Source organism: Hevea brasiliensis, chromosome 15, assembly GCF_030052815.1.
Source record: "Hevea brasiliensis isolate MT/VB/25A 57/8 chromosome 15, ASM3005281v1, whole genome shotgun sequence".
Taxonomy (NCBI): domain Eukaryota; kingdom Viridiplantae; phylum Streptophyta; class Magnoliopsida; order Malpighiales; family Euphorbiaceae; genus Hevea; species Hevea brasiliensis.
This window is the reverse complement of record NC_079507.1, coordinates 6,999,311-7,017,123: the sequence shown is the minus strand read 5'-3', so window position 1 is coordinate 7,017,123 and position 17,813 is coordinate 6,999,311. Positions and strand designations below refer to the sequence as shown.

The 17,813-nt window shown below is 28.8% G+C and overlaps 1 protein-coding gene across 1 annotated transcript; it reads right to left on the bottom strand.

Annotated features, from left to right (window-relative positions):
* Positions 1-9,266: 9,266 nt before the first annotated feature.
* On the bottom strand, positions 9,267-14,717 carry LOC110635690 (dolichyl-diphosphooligosaccharide--protein glycosyltransferase subunit DAD1). The gene is made up of 5 exons (XM_021785121.2): positions 14,503-14,717; positions 14,360-14,407; positions 12,132-12,219; positions 11,964-12,007; positions 9,267-9,600 (listed from the first exon to the last, which is right to left on the bottom strand). The coding sequence occupies exons 1-5, from the start codon at positions 14,584-14,586 to the stop codon at positions 9,517-9,519; spliced, it is 348 nt and encodes a 115-aa protein (XP_021640813.1). The 5' UTR covers positions 14,587-14,717; the 3' UTR covers positions 9,267-9,516.
* Positions 14,718-17,813: the final 3,096 nt, after the last annotated feature.

Sequence of the window (17,813 nt, the reverse complement as noted above, 5' to 3'; positions counted from 1 at the left end):
TAGTAGTTACTATTCACATTACTATTCATGTAAATTTTTTACTATTTCATAAATAATAGGAATACAAATTCTAAATTCATGATAGTACCACATTTTGGGTTATAAATTTATTGGCATTAGTTGCTAATTACAATTCAAGTCTTCCTAGAAACATTTCCACAATTTCAGTTTTTATTACTTAAGTTTACTGTTCCATTGGACCAATCTACAGTGGGATTTTGGCTAACCTTTCTTCATCAAAGTTGTTCCTTAATGTCTCTACTTTAATTTCCTTTTTAAATCACTCCATTTAGAGTTTTTTAGCTTAAGTTATGGCATTTTTATCATAACTGGCCTGATTGGTCAATGTCCAGAATTTTTTGGGCAGTTTTGGTTTTGGCAGTTTTGATGGGCTAAATTTGGTTAGCAATTTTATTAGGTTAAGGTCAAAATTTGGATTTTTGTTCCCATGAAAGTTATTCTACTATGTCTAAGCTTTCTATGGGTTCAAGAATCAGGTCATTTGGACTTCCCTACACAAAGTTATGTCCATTTGAACAATCACTATTCATATGGTCATTTTTCCAGGTCCAGATTTTGGTTACCCGGATTCAAGCAAATTTTAGGTCACTTTGTGTTAGTTTTCTGGGCAGGGTCTTCATGAAAAATATGGTATTATGTCCCTAGTTTCACTTTCAATTGGCCTCACACCAATTGAAGCTACACAATTCAACTTATGGCTACCCAAACCTACTGGACTCAAAGTCCAGAATTTCCAGCACAAAGACAACTAATCCAATTCCTAATTCAATTCCACAACCAATTCTATTTTAAGGTCAAACCACATCAAATGGTCACTAATTGACCTTAATAACACTAATTCATCAATAATTTGAAAAAACCCTAATTTTGGTTCAAAACCCTAATTCCTAATGTCTCAATTTCATACCACACATAAAAATTGAGGTTCTAATCCATATATGCTCTTCAAAGACCATTACTAAACAACTTTAATTCAATTAAAAATCATCAAACACTTCCCTACTCATGGCTGCCAAAATTCATGGGTGCTCATACATGTATATTTTATTTCATTTTCAATAATTTCTAACTCAAATCAAGATCCTAGCAAAGAATAAAGAGAGAGAGAAGTGAGAATTGGCACTAACCTCTCTTGCCACAATAGGGAGTGTGCCTAAACTTCACTTTCTCTTCAATTCTTGGCAGCCAATCACTTCTCCAAGGTGCACAAGAAAGTTTTTATGAAGAAATCTAGGGATTTTATGGTGTTTTTACATGGAAATTTTAGGTGAGAAAGAAGAGCAATGGAGAGAGCTCATGCAATGGTGGTTCGGCCACTTAAAGTGAGGAAGAAGATAAAGTAAATTTTTGTCTTATTTATTCCCTTTTTATCTCTTATAATTAGGCTTGTCTAATTTTGATTGGCTAACATTTTTAATTACATCATCATCACCTAATGCTTATGTCATTATTAGGTTTTAAATTTAATTTGTTTTTATTTCCTTTTTCTTTTTTCTTTTACTCATTTTTAATTAAATTTTTATCAATATTTATTCATATTTTATTACATAATTCTCACTTACTTAAATGGACATGTTAGTAAAAAATCATCTCTGAGGGTGAAATGACCAAAATACTCTTCATTGTGTTCACCGAGTTATAATTGTCTGTATCGATTGACATAAATTTTTTTTCTATTTTCTTGACATTTTATTTTCATCTAAACCTCAATAATCCTTCACTTAAGTCTCAAATAATTATTTCACAGGGTTTCCCATGGGTATAAGGTTGCCAACTATCTTCACAATCATTTCCCATCAGGGTTACCCATCGCCGGGGCTTCAGCTCATTTAACCTCTTTGCATTTCATTTCTTTAATTTCTCCTTAATTTTTCTTAGTCATTATTTAGGTTATTTATGACTCCTCACTCTAATTTAAATATAGTTCCAAACATTCTGGCTGTCCGGACAGACATTAGTCACCGGAACAATAGAATGTATGGACTATCTAAAGTGAGGGTGTTACACAGAATGAGTAATTCAAGTACTTGAGGATATGCTTTGAAGTTGTGTTATAGAAATTGAAGGAAGTTGGGACAGATACCTCCCTTGGGCAGAATTTGCTTACAACAATAGTTACCAGACTAGTATTTAGATGGCTCCATATGAAGCACTGTATGGGAGTAAATGCAAAACACCCCTGTGTTGGACAGAACTGAGTGAAGAAAAACTTGTGGGACCAGACTTGGTGAGACAAACTGAGGAGGAGATGAAATTAATCAAGGCTAATTTGAAAGTTGCCTCAGACAGACAGAAATCATTTGCAGATTTGAAGAGAAAGGATATAGAGTATGAAGTGGGCGAAAAAGTGTTTTTAAAGGTGTCACCATGGAAGAAGGTGCTAAGATTTGGCAAGAAGGGTAAGTTAAGCCCAAGGTTTATTGGCCTATATGAAGTTATTGAACATGCAGGTCCAGTAGCCTATAGGCTAGCTTTACCACCAGAGCTATTGAGTCCAATAGGTTTGAATAGTTATAAGTAGAGTTACATAGTTCCAATTGGTATGAAGCTAATTGAAGATGAAACTTAAGATCTAATGCCACAAATTTCATGAAGAAACCCTACTCAGAAACTGACCACAAATTGTCCTAAATTAGGCTTAAATCCGGAATTGGTGTTTTGGATCTGGGCAGAAATGACCAAATGAACAGTATTTAGTAATTTAGGCATAACTTACTCTAGGAAACTCCAAATGACCTGATTCTTGAACCCAAGGAAACCTGAGACATAGTAGAACATTTTTCATGAAGATCAGGAGATCTAGTTTTGATCCTAACTAATTCAAATTGCTAGGCAAATTTAATCCATCAAATCTGTCTGGACCAAACCTGACCTGGAAATCCTGAATTTCAGGATACCCAACCAGTTGTGGAAAAAATGCTATAACTCAGCCTACAAACTTGAAAATGTAGTGATTCAAAAACCAAAATTCTCATAAGACCTAAAACTACAACTTTGATGTTTTGTCCAAAACCCAAATCCTAAAGGAACTTAGGGAAATTGTTAAGACAAATCAGGAACTCCAATCCTGGAATTCCTGCACTTGGTTCAAATTGCCATTTGACCCCTGGACAGTAATCACACCATAACTTCTACTAGAAAACTCCAATTGGGATGAGCCAAACTGATTTGAAAACTTAAGAAATAGAGCTACAACTTTGGTTTAGAAATCTTTCTCAAATTTTGAGTGCAAGAACCTTAAATGTAAATTGTAAAGACTGACCTGAACCTAAAATCTTGGAGGTACAGGGTTCATGAGTCCAAGTTAATCAAATTGCCATAACTCACCCAACATAACCTGAAACTTAGTGATTCTTGAACTTATGCAACCATAAGACATAGGGGACCAACTCATATGAAGAACATTAAGCCAAATTATGACTATAACTTGTCTAAATGGCTGGACAAAGTTGACTTCTAGAATCTGCCCTGTTCTGGAACAATATTGGTCATTGGACCAATACTTAGTAAATTGACCATAACTAGAGCTACACAACTCCAAATTGGATGATTCAAATGTGAATTTAAACCTAAGACAATAAGGAACAATATTCATGAAGAAAGTGTGATCAAATTATTACTATAGCTTGGCCTAATATCTGAGTAAAGTCAAAATACAAATTCTGGAATTTATAAAGTACTTCTAGAATGACTTGAAATATGATTGGTAACTAATACCAATGACTTAAGGAACATGAAGTTGATGTGAATATGTGTTTGGGACTCATGTTCCCAACATGATTAGAATAAAATTATTATGAAACATGAATATAACATGTGAAGAAATTATTTGATTTATGAACCCTTAAGAATATAAATTGCCCATATATGCCTACACGGGTTTGTATGGGTTGGATAGATTGGCATGCCAATAGGGTTCAGATTTGCAGTACTGCTTATGGCTTGTGCCATTCTGTTATCATGGATTTCATGCCATTCTGTGATTATGGCTTCTAGCCATTCTGTTACATGATGATATATATGTTAGTAGTATGCCCTAGAGTATATCATTTAGTATGTATCTTGTACATATTTTTATTAATAAAAGGCATTTTCACTTTTCCGTTTACATAATATATTTATGTGTAATAGAAAAGGTCTATTGATATTTTGTTAGAAATATTATTCTTAAGTTGTTAAGAATATGAGTGACAATATTTCTAGCACAAAGTATCATAAATAGGTTCACAATCGAGGATACTTCATAATAAGGACATGACTTATCCAGAAAGATTGTATTCATGTTTGTTCCCAAGTTATTTATATGAGATATAAATAAGATGGAATGGTGAGTCTCATGCCATATAACAAACATGATAGGCACTTATAAATGATAAGTAGGCCGAACCAGTGACACTTATGACAAGCACATGGAGTTTACTCTTGTCAATGTTTTGTCATAAATCATATCAGTGCATATAATCTTTAGACCTGAGATAGCACAGTTATCTTGTATATAGGTAATTTGAGTTTTATACTGCTTTCATACTTGTATTATGTATGGGTATATGGGCATGTGTTGGCTCCTACTAGTTATATATCGAGGTAGGTGTTGATCAAGATGAAATCTGTTCCTCTAAGTAAATAGAGATAAAATCCTATGTTCATTTAATTGTTCTTGATGTTTCAAGTTCCTGGCCAGGACAGATAGATTTATTCAGAAAAGAGTTTCTGATGAGAAAATCTTTTTAATCAAGAGCTGAAATTAAAAGAAAACATAATATTCATAGTAAATGGAGTTTGACATAAACCATGACTCCAGCTTGAGTTGGGATTTTGTAACAGAGAGATTCTAGTGCATGGTAACATATGACTATAGGTTCATTTAAGGTAAACCATATTACTAATTGGGTGGCCATGGCATGCTATGCTAGGTGTTAACCATGGTCTATGAGGTTCATAAAATGATTTAGAGAAATTATTTATGGTAAGAAAGAGTTCTGATGATATTAAGAGTTGATATCATGTCTCATTGCCAATTAGTGATAAGCCTAGTAAGTCACACACATACACAAGTTATCACCTATTTAAATATGATTTAATTAATTAATTAAAGAGTTTAATTGATTAATTAAATAGGTTTGGTTTGCAATTAAATTGCAAAGTCCCTAGCATGACTTGAAACTAAATCTAGATTATTGGATGTGTAGTATAAATTAAATTTATATTTAAAGTGTTTAAATATGAATTTAATTAATGAGAAATTAATTAATAGAGATTAATTAATTAATTTATATTTGATATAAATTAATTAGATGAAGAAAAATAATTATTTTGGGTTAAGAACTCAAAATTAAGACACAGGAGCATTTTGGTCATTTCACAGTGTGACATGTGGCACCATGAGATGGTGACACATGGGATTACACATAAGCTTGCCAAATATTTTTTAATCATGTAAGATGATTAAAATCAAGATTAAATATAGGTTTGACACTTCGCACAATGTGATTGGGTCACTTAAACCTAGAGCTAATCAAAGGGTGACATGTGGCAAGGGTTTAATGTGTTAACCTAGCTCTTTAAGTGTGGTTATGAAAAGAAAAATAACCAGCAGCCACTCCTCTCCTTTGTCACACCACTTTGAGGCTTTTCATCTATTCTTCTTCATCTCTCATCAATTCAAAGAGATTAGGCATCAATCTCTTGAATTAAGAACACTAGAAATTGTTTCTAGTGTCCTGTTTACATCTCTAATCTCTTAAAAGGCAGAACTTGAATTTCTAATTAGTAGAAAAAGCTTTAGAAGCTGTTCAAGGGCTGCCATAGGTGTTCTTGGTGTGGACAAGTTAGAGGGACAACATATGGTGTCCTGAAGACGAATCTCAAAGGCGCAGACATGCTGCAGTGCATCAAGAGATTAGTGTAATCATTCTTGATTTAATCTAGGGTTCTAAAATTAATCTGATTAATTTTAAAATCTTAAATGGCAAATAAAGATCCAAAAACATATTAAAAGAGTTTTAATATGTTGTTTATCATTGAAATCAAATATATAAAAATAAATCTTGCATGATGCATGTGACCCTAGGTGAAAATTTTTGAATTCAATGGTATAAACTTGTGTTTTTCACGCTTCCGTTCCTTCAATATATACATATGGCCTTATGCCTGATTGTGATTATGGCTTTTTAGCCATTCTGTTGTATACCTGGTTGACATTATGTGTTTTATAGTATGACGGCCCAAGACACAGATGTGTCCAGTGCTAGTGATCTAGTCCAATCAATCTGTCATAGGTTACTTGGGCATTAAAATTAAATGTTAAAAATTTAGTAATAAATAAATGAATAATAGAATCAATAAAATAGTATAAGTCAAATATTAATTAAGGATGCATCTCCTATGAAATATATGACATGAATCCATTATTTTATTTTTATTTAGTTTGTTTCCATATTATTATGGCACCACTAAGCGTTATGCTTAGCACATGGATTTTTTCTCGCGTAGGTATTGGAGATAAGGATAAAGCCCAGTAGACATCTAATTAGGGTCATTTGGATCAGATCTATGGATAGTGTCCAGTGTCACCTCCTCATTGCAGTGCATTTTGGTATGGCCCACATGCGCCATATTAGTATATTTTGTTTTTATTCATTGTAAAAAAATTCTGAAGTTGTAATGTAAATTATAAGTTTGTGTAATTAATTTGTACATTGATGTAAATTAATGAAATTGAGCATTTCATATATGGGTTAAGCATGAATGGATATGTGTGGAAATTGTTACATGAATTGAATTTAGGATGATGACTGATCTATGAAATTGTTTTAAGCATGTGAATAGTGAAACTCGCCAAATATCTATAAAACAGGGGAAACTCCATCAGTTTCTACATTGAAAACAAATTGAGTTTTAAATAAAAATAGCATAAAAATTGTGAATAAATAAAGTAATGTAAGATAAGGTATTCTGACACATGTGTGATATTCCTTGCTCGGCTACACTGTAGATCGGACAAAGGGGTGTCACATTTTCTATGTTTTTTTTAGATGTGTTATGTACTTTCAATATAATTATATATACTTATGTATGTATATATAATTATGAACTAAATATAACTTAATATTACATGTCATTTTTCTATATTTTCTTAATAATTTTAGTTATAGATACATTAAATTACTTTATCATTCTTAATTTTATATATATATATATATATATATATATATATATATATATATATATATATATATATTGATTCTTAATTATATTTATATCTTATAGTTAAATATTATATGATTAATAAATAGTTAAAATATATATTATATGATATACTATTATATTATATAATATATTTAATTCTAAATTATATATGCACATTATAATTAAAGATTATATAATTTAGATATAGCTAAAAGATATATTATATGATATATTATGTATTAATGACTCAATTCAAAATTTAAATGCTAATTCAAGTATGACATTTTAAGGAATAATTACATAAAATTATTTTAAGAATCGAGATCTCAACTGGAATCGTACCGAATCGAACCATAACCGAAGAACCAAAAACTGTACCAAACTGAAACCAAAACAATAAAGAACCGAACAGAAATCGTACCAAAATTTCAAAATTCTGGTTCGATTCCAGTTACTAAACAAATCCTGAACTGAACTAGAATAGAACATCCCTAATATTAGGTATAACATAGACTTAAACTATTGTAACATATTATGGCGTGTTTAAGCTCCATTAACTGCTTAATTTCTGAATTAGCAATGAATAAAATAATCTACCACACATAAATGCTTGTAGAATGGTTATAGACCCTAAATTAAGGTTAAAATATTTTTAATTTGAGTTTATTGATTTTAATTTTATTTTTATAAATTTTTATTTAAGTTAGTTTTATAATACAAATGTATAAATATATATAGCCTATAAATAAGTGATCATTTAATGGGTTAAGACCAAGCAATCTTCTAATGTGTTTTAAATTCTGAATGTGATCTAATCCTATTTGAAGCAAGTAGATATAGAGAAAAAGATTTACAATCATTTCACAGGCATACAATCATTTCACAGGCATTTGTTCGTGATATGGATGAGTAATTTTAGATGCTAAACACACTACAGAGAAGAACAAGAAAATTTTATGAATTATTTAATTATAATAATTTTAATTTTATGTATATAGATTTAGTGATTTGATCCTTTTAACAAAAGAATATACCATAACTTGCTTGGCGTTTGTTCCCTTAAGCAATTCATAGTTCTTTTCATTGTATCCGATTAATGCTTTGTTGATAGGAAATATTTCCAATAAAACAATTTCTAATTTTCCTAATTAAAAAAAAATTATTAAAAAGGAATAGCAAAATGTTCAATTTCCCTTTGTATTTATTTATTTATTTTGTTAATTTAACTAAATAGAATCTAAATTAAAATTTTAAACTAATTTAAATAAAAAAAATTAAAAATTAACTAAATTAAACTTCTCACTTGAGTTTTTAGGACATTCATCTGTCTTCACTTGTCATTCTTGGCCAGAGGCAATTTTCAGCCACCACAATTTACCTTATATATATATATATATATATATATATATATATATATATATATATATATATTCCTTAACAATTAAAATTTTTCATGAAGTTTATGAAAAATTTTAATTTTGAAGGGAAAAAAATGAAAAAGACATAATCACTGACAGAAAACACGATTAATTTTTTTATAAATTTTTCTAAAAAATAAAAAAAAAAACATATTTTTGCATTTACATATATTATTTTTTTAAAAAGAAAAACTAAAAAATTCAAATCTATTTACTTGCGAAAAACTAAGAATTTTTTTCAAAAAATTTTAAAAATAAAAAATTATTTCTGATTGACATGCATCAATTTTTTAAAATTTAACTAATATTTAAAAAATAATTTTAAGTTATTTTTTCACTATTTTTTTTTATAACAAAAGTCTTTCAAATAATGGTTTTTCTTGAACTCAATTACGCTATAACATACACATAATTAAAATAAAATAATTATTTTAAAAAATATTATTTAAAATAATAAATTAATCAAAATATTATAAATAAATAACATAAAATAAAATACATTTTCATATAATGATTTATTTTTTTAATTGTAAAAAATATGAAAAATATTTAAAAAATTTTAAATTAAAAAATTGTTTTTCATTATTGATAGTTAAACAAAATTTTCAAGTTTTCCTTTATTTTTTACGGAAATAAAAATAAAAAACGAAGAAACAGATTTTTCAGTGTTGCAACCAAACAGTCAAAATATTCGCATGGACAAGTTATTTTCCACAAACAAAACGAGCCTAAATAACAAAAATTCTAACAGCAGCTCAGCATTTTATGGGGCAAGTTTCTTAAGTTATGGCCAATGAATTTGCTGCATTGGAGTCCTAAAACTATTTATAATTATGTCTCTCAGTTCAACATCAAGGAGTATAATCCAACAGACCAAACTGGCCAAAAATTAACCAAGGAAATTCATGATCACCAAATGGAGCACCAAATTGCACAGAACAAAATCAGCAAATGCACGCTCCGGAGGTAAATCCTGCAATTTTACGATAGACACATCCAATTATTTGGCTATAGAAACAATAGTAAAAAAGATGACAAAGTTTATTCATCAATATCTCGGAGGGTTGAAGGCTGGGCAGATAGGAACTGCAATGGTTCTACTAAAATTTGGCCTTGTTTGGAAACAAGGTTGGTTTTCTAAAAAAATCATTCAAGCAAAATGGGAAAACTGAGTTTAGCATTCAGTTGTAATTTTCCAAACAGAAAATTAGAAACCAATTTATCGAGTTTTCTAAATTTATACTAATCATTAGAGTCTAGTTTTCTATATTTTCTTTCAAAATGAATTGAAGGGGAAACACCAGCAAGGCAGTAACATCATTCTTTTTTGGGTTAATGTTCAAAAAAAATCTTGAACTTTGGAGTTTTTAACAATTCTACCCAAACTATTTTTTTTAACAAATAATAAATAATAATAATAATAATTATGGAGAAAATGACAAAATTTATAAAAACCACATTTCCTCATCTTCAGGTGTTCTCCTGTCCAGACAAGAGCCCATCCAAAATAGCACTGCTCCCATCTCCTCCTTCCACATTTTCAACACCCGAAATTAGACTTCAACACACAAACTCCTCCCCCTACCTGACTTAAGTCTTCTCACTCCCTCAACAATCGACTGGACATAGCTCCAAACCACCACAGTCCTTCCATTGAAGACCTACTCACCACAATAATCTCCTTTATCAAACCTGTACTACATCAATCCAGCATTATCACCTAGTCCAAACCACATGCAGTCCACCATTCCTCGACAATCACATCCCTTTACTTCAATCCCATGTCCATCGCCTTATTCTCATATAGCAATATACCCAACTTTCTCGCCCAATAAACCTCAACACCACAATTTCAATGTCAACTTCAAGATTAGGGCCATAACCATCTTCACCTTCACACAAAAACCCAATCTCACACCAAACCTGAAACCAACTTCCTCCTACGCTTAGCTATGAATTGCTTCAGAGAGTTCGTTGGTTTCAGAGAACTGCTTCAAGTGTGAATTACTTCAGATAATTGCGATATACTGTTAGAGGAGTTGTTGCATGGGTCGCACTTGATTGAAATATAATGAAGGAGAAAGGGGATGGCTTCTAGGAAAAAGAAGAGATAAAAGGTGACTAAATCTATGATACAATACAAAATGGGTCCTGATTGGAGCAATAGGGACCAGTGATTTGATTCTATCGGTGCTTAATTGATTTGTGGGAGGCAACAGTATGTGTGGCAGAGAGTGAGAGGAGCTAGGACTGTACTAGTGTGGGTTGTCTGTGAGAGCATTAGGAAGACTGGCATTGAGTTTCTACCTAGGAGTGAAGGAATGTTGCTTGAAGGGGAGTGGTGCTCTATCGTTGTGTTTGCTTTATGTGGTGGTGAGAGAATGGTCTAAAATGAGCTTTGTCTGTTGTCTTTGGTGGTAATGTTAGCTGAGGATGGAGGCTGTGATAGTACTATGCAATGAAGAAAATGAATCTGTGTTCTTATGGAAGTTGCCTCGTTTTGCAGATATGAATTTTTCTTTATTTTCTTTAATAAAGAAAATGGTAATAAATGTGATTAGAGGTGATAATTGCTGATTAGGGAGGCTGACATAGCATTAATCGTTAACTTTAACAGCTCTATTTAATAGCAGGATGTAATTGTTTCAATGCCAATAGTTGAGGATATTTTTGTTAAAAGAAAGTGTGGGCTAGAATTGTTAAAATCCCCAAAGTTCAGGATTTTTTAGACATTAACCCTTCCTTTTTTTTTTTCCTTTTCCAACTTTCTTTCATTTTCTTTTCTTTTCTTTTATATATGTAAAACTGAGAGTTAACTCATTCTAAAGTTTTGCTGCTAGGATCAAATCCTAATAGCACAGTTTTTTTTTTTTTTCAATTTCTTTTATTTTTTATTAATAAAATATATTAATAAATATTTAAAATAAAATATTTGATTGCCTTTTTTCCATATCAAAAGATAAAATCAGTTTTTATTTTATTCTTTATTTAAAAAAATCATTAATATATAATTTCTTGTTAATTTTGAAGTATAAATAGTATTTTTCATAATTGTCATGGTACTTTAGATTTGAAAAATTATATTTAAATGATTAAACAATGAAATTATTTTTATATTTATTTTTAAATAATAAAAAAAATGAAAAAGTAGAACATAAAGTGCTAATTTGAAAATAGGATAAAAACAAGTTTTCCAGCTTTTTAGTTTTCAACTTGAAAAATGAATATGAGAAATCATATGTTTTCCATTATTAAACAAGGCCTTAAATTTTTTTTTCCTTCTCTTTCCCATCAACTAATAGGATCATAATGCAATCAATATGCATAGAATCATACCTTGAATTCTTTGTTCTCTTTGTTCACTTGGATACGGAGACAAACTGTGATGAATAAGAAAAGAGAAAAAAAATATATATATATCATTCACAGGCCCAATCTCCCCATTGGAAATTAAAACTGGGATTTTCTCCCATGAAAGAGAATTCTATAGTGCTTCCTGCTTACCAGCAAGGACAGCTGTGCCTACACAAGAAAGTACTCCAGAAAGGAAAGAATTGAATGGAAATGATCCAACAATAGCCATGTAAACTACCTGTTAATCAGCAAAAAAAGTTAAAAATGCTTCAAATCTGTATGTCATAAATAGATGACATGAAAAGCACAACTCAAATGATTTAATATGATGGCCCCCAAAACAATTTGAGAACGGAAACTAATTATGTATAGCTTAAAGCATTTGCTAGAGGTGATGTAGACAGATTCTCAGAAAATCAACACATCCAAAAATTGGTGTTAGATGCCTACAACATTTGTGACAAAATCTTCATGTTCAATTAAAAGTTACATGCGTTGCTCTGAAACAATTTGATGAGTTTTCTTATATGCTCATTGAATAAGTCTAATTGTCCACATCATCAACACTGAAGCACTAAAATATTAAAAAAAAATTATCCAACAAAATGCGACAGAAAATACAATTTTTTTCCCCACAAGTAGGGAATCATTAAGAAAATGCAACAGACCATCAAATAATAACCAGTAAAGGAAAATAAATCTTGTCAGTCACCAATTTACGATAGGCAGCAATCCTTTGCTGATATCTTCTGAAATGAGCACACAAGGCACATAAGTGGTCATAATTTTGGTTAACTGGTCATATTTGTATTATGTTGGAAGTTGGATAAAACAATGAATGTGTTGACAAAAAATGACAAGAACAATAATTTGTCAAAAACCCAGACATAAACATGATTCATTTTATTAGGGCCTAACGACAAAAAAAAAAAATAAAAATAAAAATAAAAATTCATGGACTTTAACCTTTTTCTCAAATCAATCATAAACTTTAAAATTTATCAATTTCAGTAAGGAAGTTTATCATTCATAATAACTTTTTTACATAATAAACAGAAGTACTTTTAAGTTTTAAGAGAAGACTTTCCAACTCCTTTTAGGAAAACTTAAACTAAATAGCAACTTAACCGTAATTTTTTATTTTTTCTTTTAACATAAAGACTATTAAATATTCAAAGGCAAAAAAAATAACCTTATTTTTAATTAGCATAAGTTAACAAATGAAACATTTTACAAGCCTAAAGTTTCAAATTAAACAAAAATTTCAAGCTTGAGGGCTTGAAAATTTAAGTTCAAATACTACATCATGAAAAATAGAAAAGTTTATGGGCTAATGTAAATCCACTACATAAGCCCTTGTCTTGAGCAATTTTTAAATCAACAAACAAAGAAGTTCCAAGAAAATCTTTACAATAACATATTTTGAAACTTAGAGGAATCTGATTTTGATTTCATCAAAGACAAGAGTTCATGAAGAAGACCTTGAGAATAAATTATTTTCAAAAGATATGGCAATGCCCAGAAAATTTCTTTGAAATTAAAAGGGAAAATTGCTATCAAGCTGTCCAATTTCCACAAATTGGGCAATGGCAATGAATTATTAGAAAAAACAAGTTTTTAATCCACAATTTCATGCATGTTAAAGAAGCCATAAAGACACACTAGGCAACTCTAATGTGCAGCAAGAAAGGACAATTTTTTTTTTTCAAATTTTCATAATTCTGGAACTATTTCAAAACAAGACCTAACCCTTCCAGTATAAGGGAGAAAAACTTAACCCATAAAGCTATTTTTCCTAGATCAGATTCTGCTGGTGGGTTATTTTTTATCTAATCCTACACATGAACTTTGTGAGATCCATTCTATAGGATATAATGTTTCAGAATTATCAGTAACTATTGGAGTAAATGAAAATGAGAAAAGGTATTTCTTTTTTTTTTTGTAGTAAAAAGATTTCATCATCAGAAATAGCTGAACAAACTCTAAGAGAACTGTAGAATTAGTTGCATAAGATCAAATTGTAATAGACAAACTCCATAAGGGAAAAAAAAAATGAGGAAGAAAAGAAAGAAGAATAATGCAATCAGAATCATGAACATTTGTTTTCCCTCATTGCCGTATTTTCCAGTCAACCAAACAGGGGCATGACGATAAAATATCCCAAAATAAATGAAAATTACCAAAACTAAATGCATATTAAGAAACAATACAAAAACAGATAATCCTCAAACCCTCCCTATTTCATTCCTCTACCAACAACTATAACAGAGAAAAAGAAAAAATATATAAACAAGTTGTAGATCCCACCAATGACTCCTCATTACCAACGTTAAATAACGGATCAATGACCAGAACAAATACCACATAGCAATCAATACCTGAATCAGAGCAGTGAAAACCGCGAAACCCACATACAGATCAATGATCTGCAAGCAAAATAATTCAAAAAGTTACAAATGCGTTCTCAGATTGGGTGTGCGGACAAACACACTCGCACATACACAGAGAGGGAAAGAGAGACCTTGAGGCTGGTGGGAGTGGCGGCATAAGCAGAGCGAAGGGAATTGAAGAGAGCTTGAGCATCCTTGCTGGTTGATCTCGCCATTTCCAATCAGAAAACAGAGCTCTATGCCACCAACTGCAAGTTCAAATTCGTTACGGTTTGGGAAGATTATTAGGGATTGGAAACCCACTGACGATAGACCAGAGTACGGCAGTTGACTGACACCATAAAACGCAATCGTCTAGGCAAGCAGGGCCACTTCTGTCATTTTACAACTGTTATTTTTTCTTCATTTGTTTATTTTAATTTTTTTTTTTTAAGTTTTTAAATATAATAATAATTATTATTAGCAACCTCTTTCTCTAAAATCTCTCGTCTCTCTCGTTTTTCCTTTGTGGGTTTTTAGTGGCCACTGACCAGTATTGCAACCCGTAATTAACCTTTTCTCTTCCTTTTTTTATATATATATATATTTTTTTTCTACTATAATTATGGAATAAACCTTTATTTTTTCACAATTAATTTTTATTGATATATTTAAATTTTGTCTCTTCTTTTAGAATACTTATCTTTTGTTTTAAGAAATTTATATATAAATACACAATTCAACATATTAAAGAAGAATATAACTTAATCTCCTAATTAGTCCACAAACCATTCACCTTCTTTTTATCATCAATTATTTTCCATTAATATATATGACAAGCTCTTCCAAGTCATCTAATTCTTCTACTCACTTGATTCTTCTATTTGATAGTTTTCCTGTTGGCTGAAATCCATCTATTTTCTATAATAATTTTCTTATAATTAAAAGGAAAATAATTAAAAAAAATAAACTAATTAATATAAATAAGTGAAATAAATAAAAAATAAAAATTTACGAAATTTAATTAAATTTTTTTAGGATAATTTTTATTTGCATTATACATAAATAGAATAATAAATTTATAATAATAATTAATTAAATTGATTATATAAATAATTTAATATTTTAATTTGTTTAAATTTACTTTATTCTTATTTTTGGAAACTTAATAAGTTAGGAAAAAAAAATTAAGAAGTTTTAATATAAATTGACTTAAAAATTCTACACACAAGAGGAAATCTTTCTAATTTTTTTTTCCTATTTTGATTAAATTTTAATTTTTATGTAAATATTTAAAAGAAAAAAAGAGTACAATTATTTTTTATTATTAATTTTTATTGGATCATAATTAATTTATAATGAGTCAAAATATAAAATCTATTTAATATATGTATTTCTTTTAAATTTTATATAAAATCAATGGGATTAATTGATCCCTCTTTATCCAATATGGAGACGTTCTTGCCTTCATTACAAGGATTTTTTTTTTTTTTTATGATGGAAGTGTTTTACTTTTAATTTTTGGGTTAGAGTACAATGATAAAACATATAAAAATTCTCTTCATTAAGATATCAATATTTACTAACATTCAGATTAAACTTACAAAAAGATTATGAAGTTGAACAATAATAAATTATCAAAAAGTGAAATGTACTTCATATTAAATAGTTAAATCAAATCTTTTATATGATAAAATTAAGTCTTTTAAATTAATATAATCAGTATTACATTTTATCTAAGTGATTTACTTTTAATTTTATTACGCAAAATTACAGCCTATTCAAATTTTATGCATTAGTTTCATATTTCATTTTCATTTAATGAAAACTTTATATTTTATTTTCTTAAGAAAAATATTATTATTTACATGGTTATAAAATTGAATTGAACCAGTTGGTTAGATCAATTTAACGGAAATCGGGTCTTGGTATGGTCTAATTTACTTAATAAACTTTGATTTGCAGAATCAGTGTAAACTGATTTGTACCGGCCAGGTTTGAGCCGATTTTTGGTTGAAAACTAATTGAGTTACTTAACAAAAAAAGCTTGATGGAATGGGTTGTGTGAGTTGCGAATTGACCCTGGGACTAACGGCCCCTTTTTGTGCCAACAAACTAGATCCAGCCATCGAGTCTGGTCTCGATTCAAACTAATCCAATCCAACATTTAATAATTTTTTTATATATTTTTTTTATTTTTTATATTAAAAAAAAAAAAGACATTTCAGAATTCAGTTGTAATTCAATTTCAATCTAATTTAGGTGTACAACAAACCATTATACGTATGCTTCTTTCAAAAAAAAAATTTAACAATATATATATATATTTCAAAGACAATTAGAAATTCTTTGCTTCATCAACTTACAATCTAAATAACCAATAGTATCAATAATTTATTAGTATGTTAATTTGAATTATTAAATTCTTTTTTTATATTTTGTATATAAAATTTTTTATTTATTATGTTGTATAATTTAATATATTAAAGTTTATTTTCATTAAGATGAATAAATTTATTATAATAAAATTTTATTTCAAAGTATTTTTTATTATAAATAATTAAAAATTATTAGTTAAAATTTTAATGAAAAATCTGAACTATTTTTTAAAAAGCATTTACTTATTAAAATTTACTTAAATTTATTTTTAAAATTATTTTTAAAATATATAATATTGTTAATTATAGTAAAGTATCATTATTAATTTTTTAATATTTATTTAATAATATATTGATTTAATTTTCATTCAGTTACCATTGAATCTTAAATTCTTAGTCATTTACCTTAATCGGTTCAATGACTGGATGAAAACCTTGATTATTTATGTTATTACCATTATTAATTGTTTTATATTAATTTTTGGGCAACTTTTATTATTTTGTTATTATCATTAATATGAGATATAGTTTCTATATATTATCCATTAAATATTTTTATTTTTACATTTACAAATTTCATAATTAAAAATTTGGAATTACTCTTTGAGATATGAAGTTTAAATATGCGTTAATTTATTAAATTATTAAATAATTTTAATTATTCTCATATTATAACTTGATAAACAAATTACATTTAAACAAAAATAATTTAATATTAGACTTAATAAAATACTAGATAATTTTTTTATAGAGCTTTTTTATGCGTAAACATATATGAAAATTTATTCATCGATTTTATAAATATAATTTTTTGATAAATATTTTAAATAAATCGTAAAATTATATAATTTTATAATTACTTCACTGATTCTAAATTAAAAAAGCGAGTTTCAACCTTACACCCCTGTAGCTTTAGTGTTTACAAAGTTACAAATGGTGTTGTAAGAAGTCAAATCAACATTGATGTTTAAGTTTTTGTACTTGTGCATGGAGAACTTAATCAATAAACAAACCCATTGAAATTTAATTAATTTTTTTTAATTGATTGGCGATGGATAACCTGCAGCATTTTTGGATATATTTCC

What these genes read in the sequence shown, in the direction of transcription:
- LOC110635690 (XM_021785121.2), bottom strand. Translation starts at nt 14,586, where the DNA reads ATGGCGAGATCAACCAGCAAGGATGCTCAAGCTCTCTTCAATTCCCTT. An exon ending in AGGCACAGCTGTCCTTGCTG is followed by an intron (nt 12,008 to 12,131) that starts GTAAGCAGGAAG and finishes TATTCATCACAG; the next exon opens with TTTGTCTCCGTATCCAAGTG. An exon ending in AAGAGAACAAAGAATTCAAG is followed by an intron (nt 9,601 to 11,963) that starts GTATGATTCTAT and finishes GTAAAATTGCAG; the next exon opens with GATTTACCTCCGGAGCGTGC.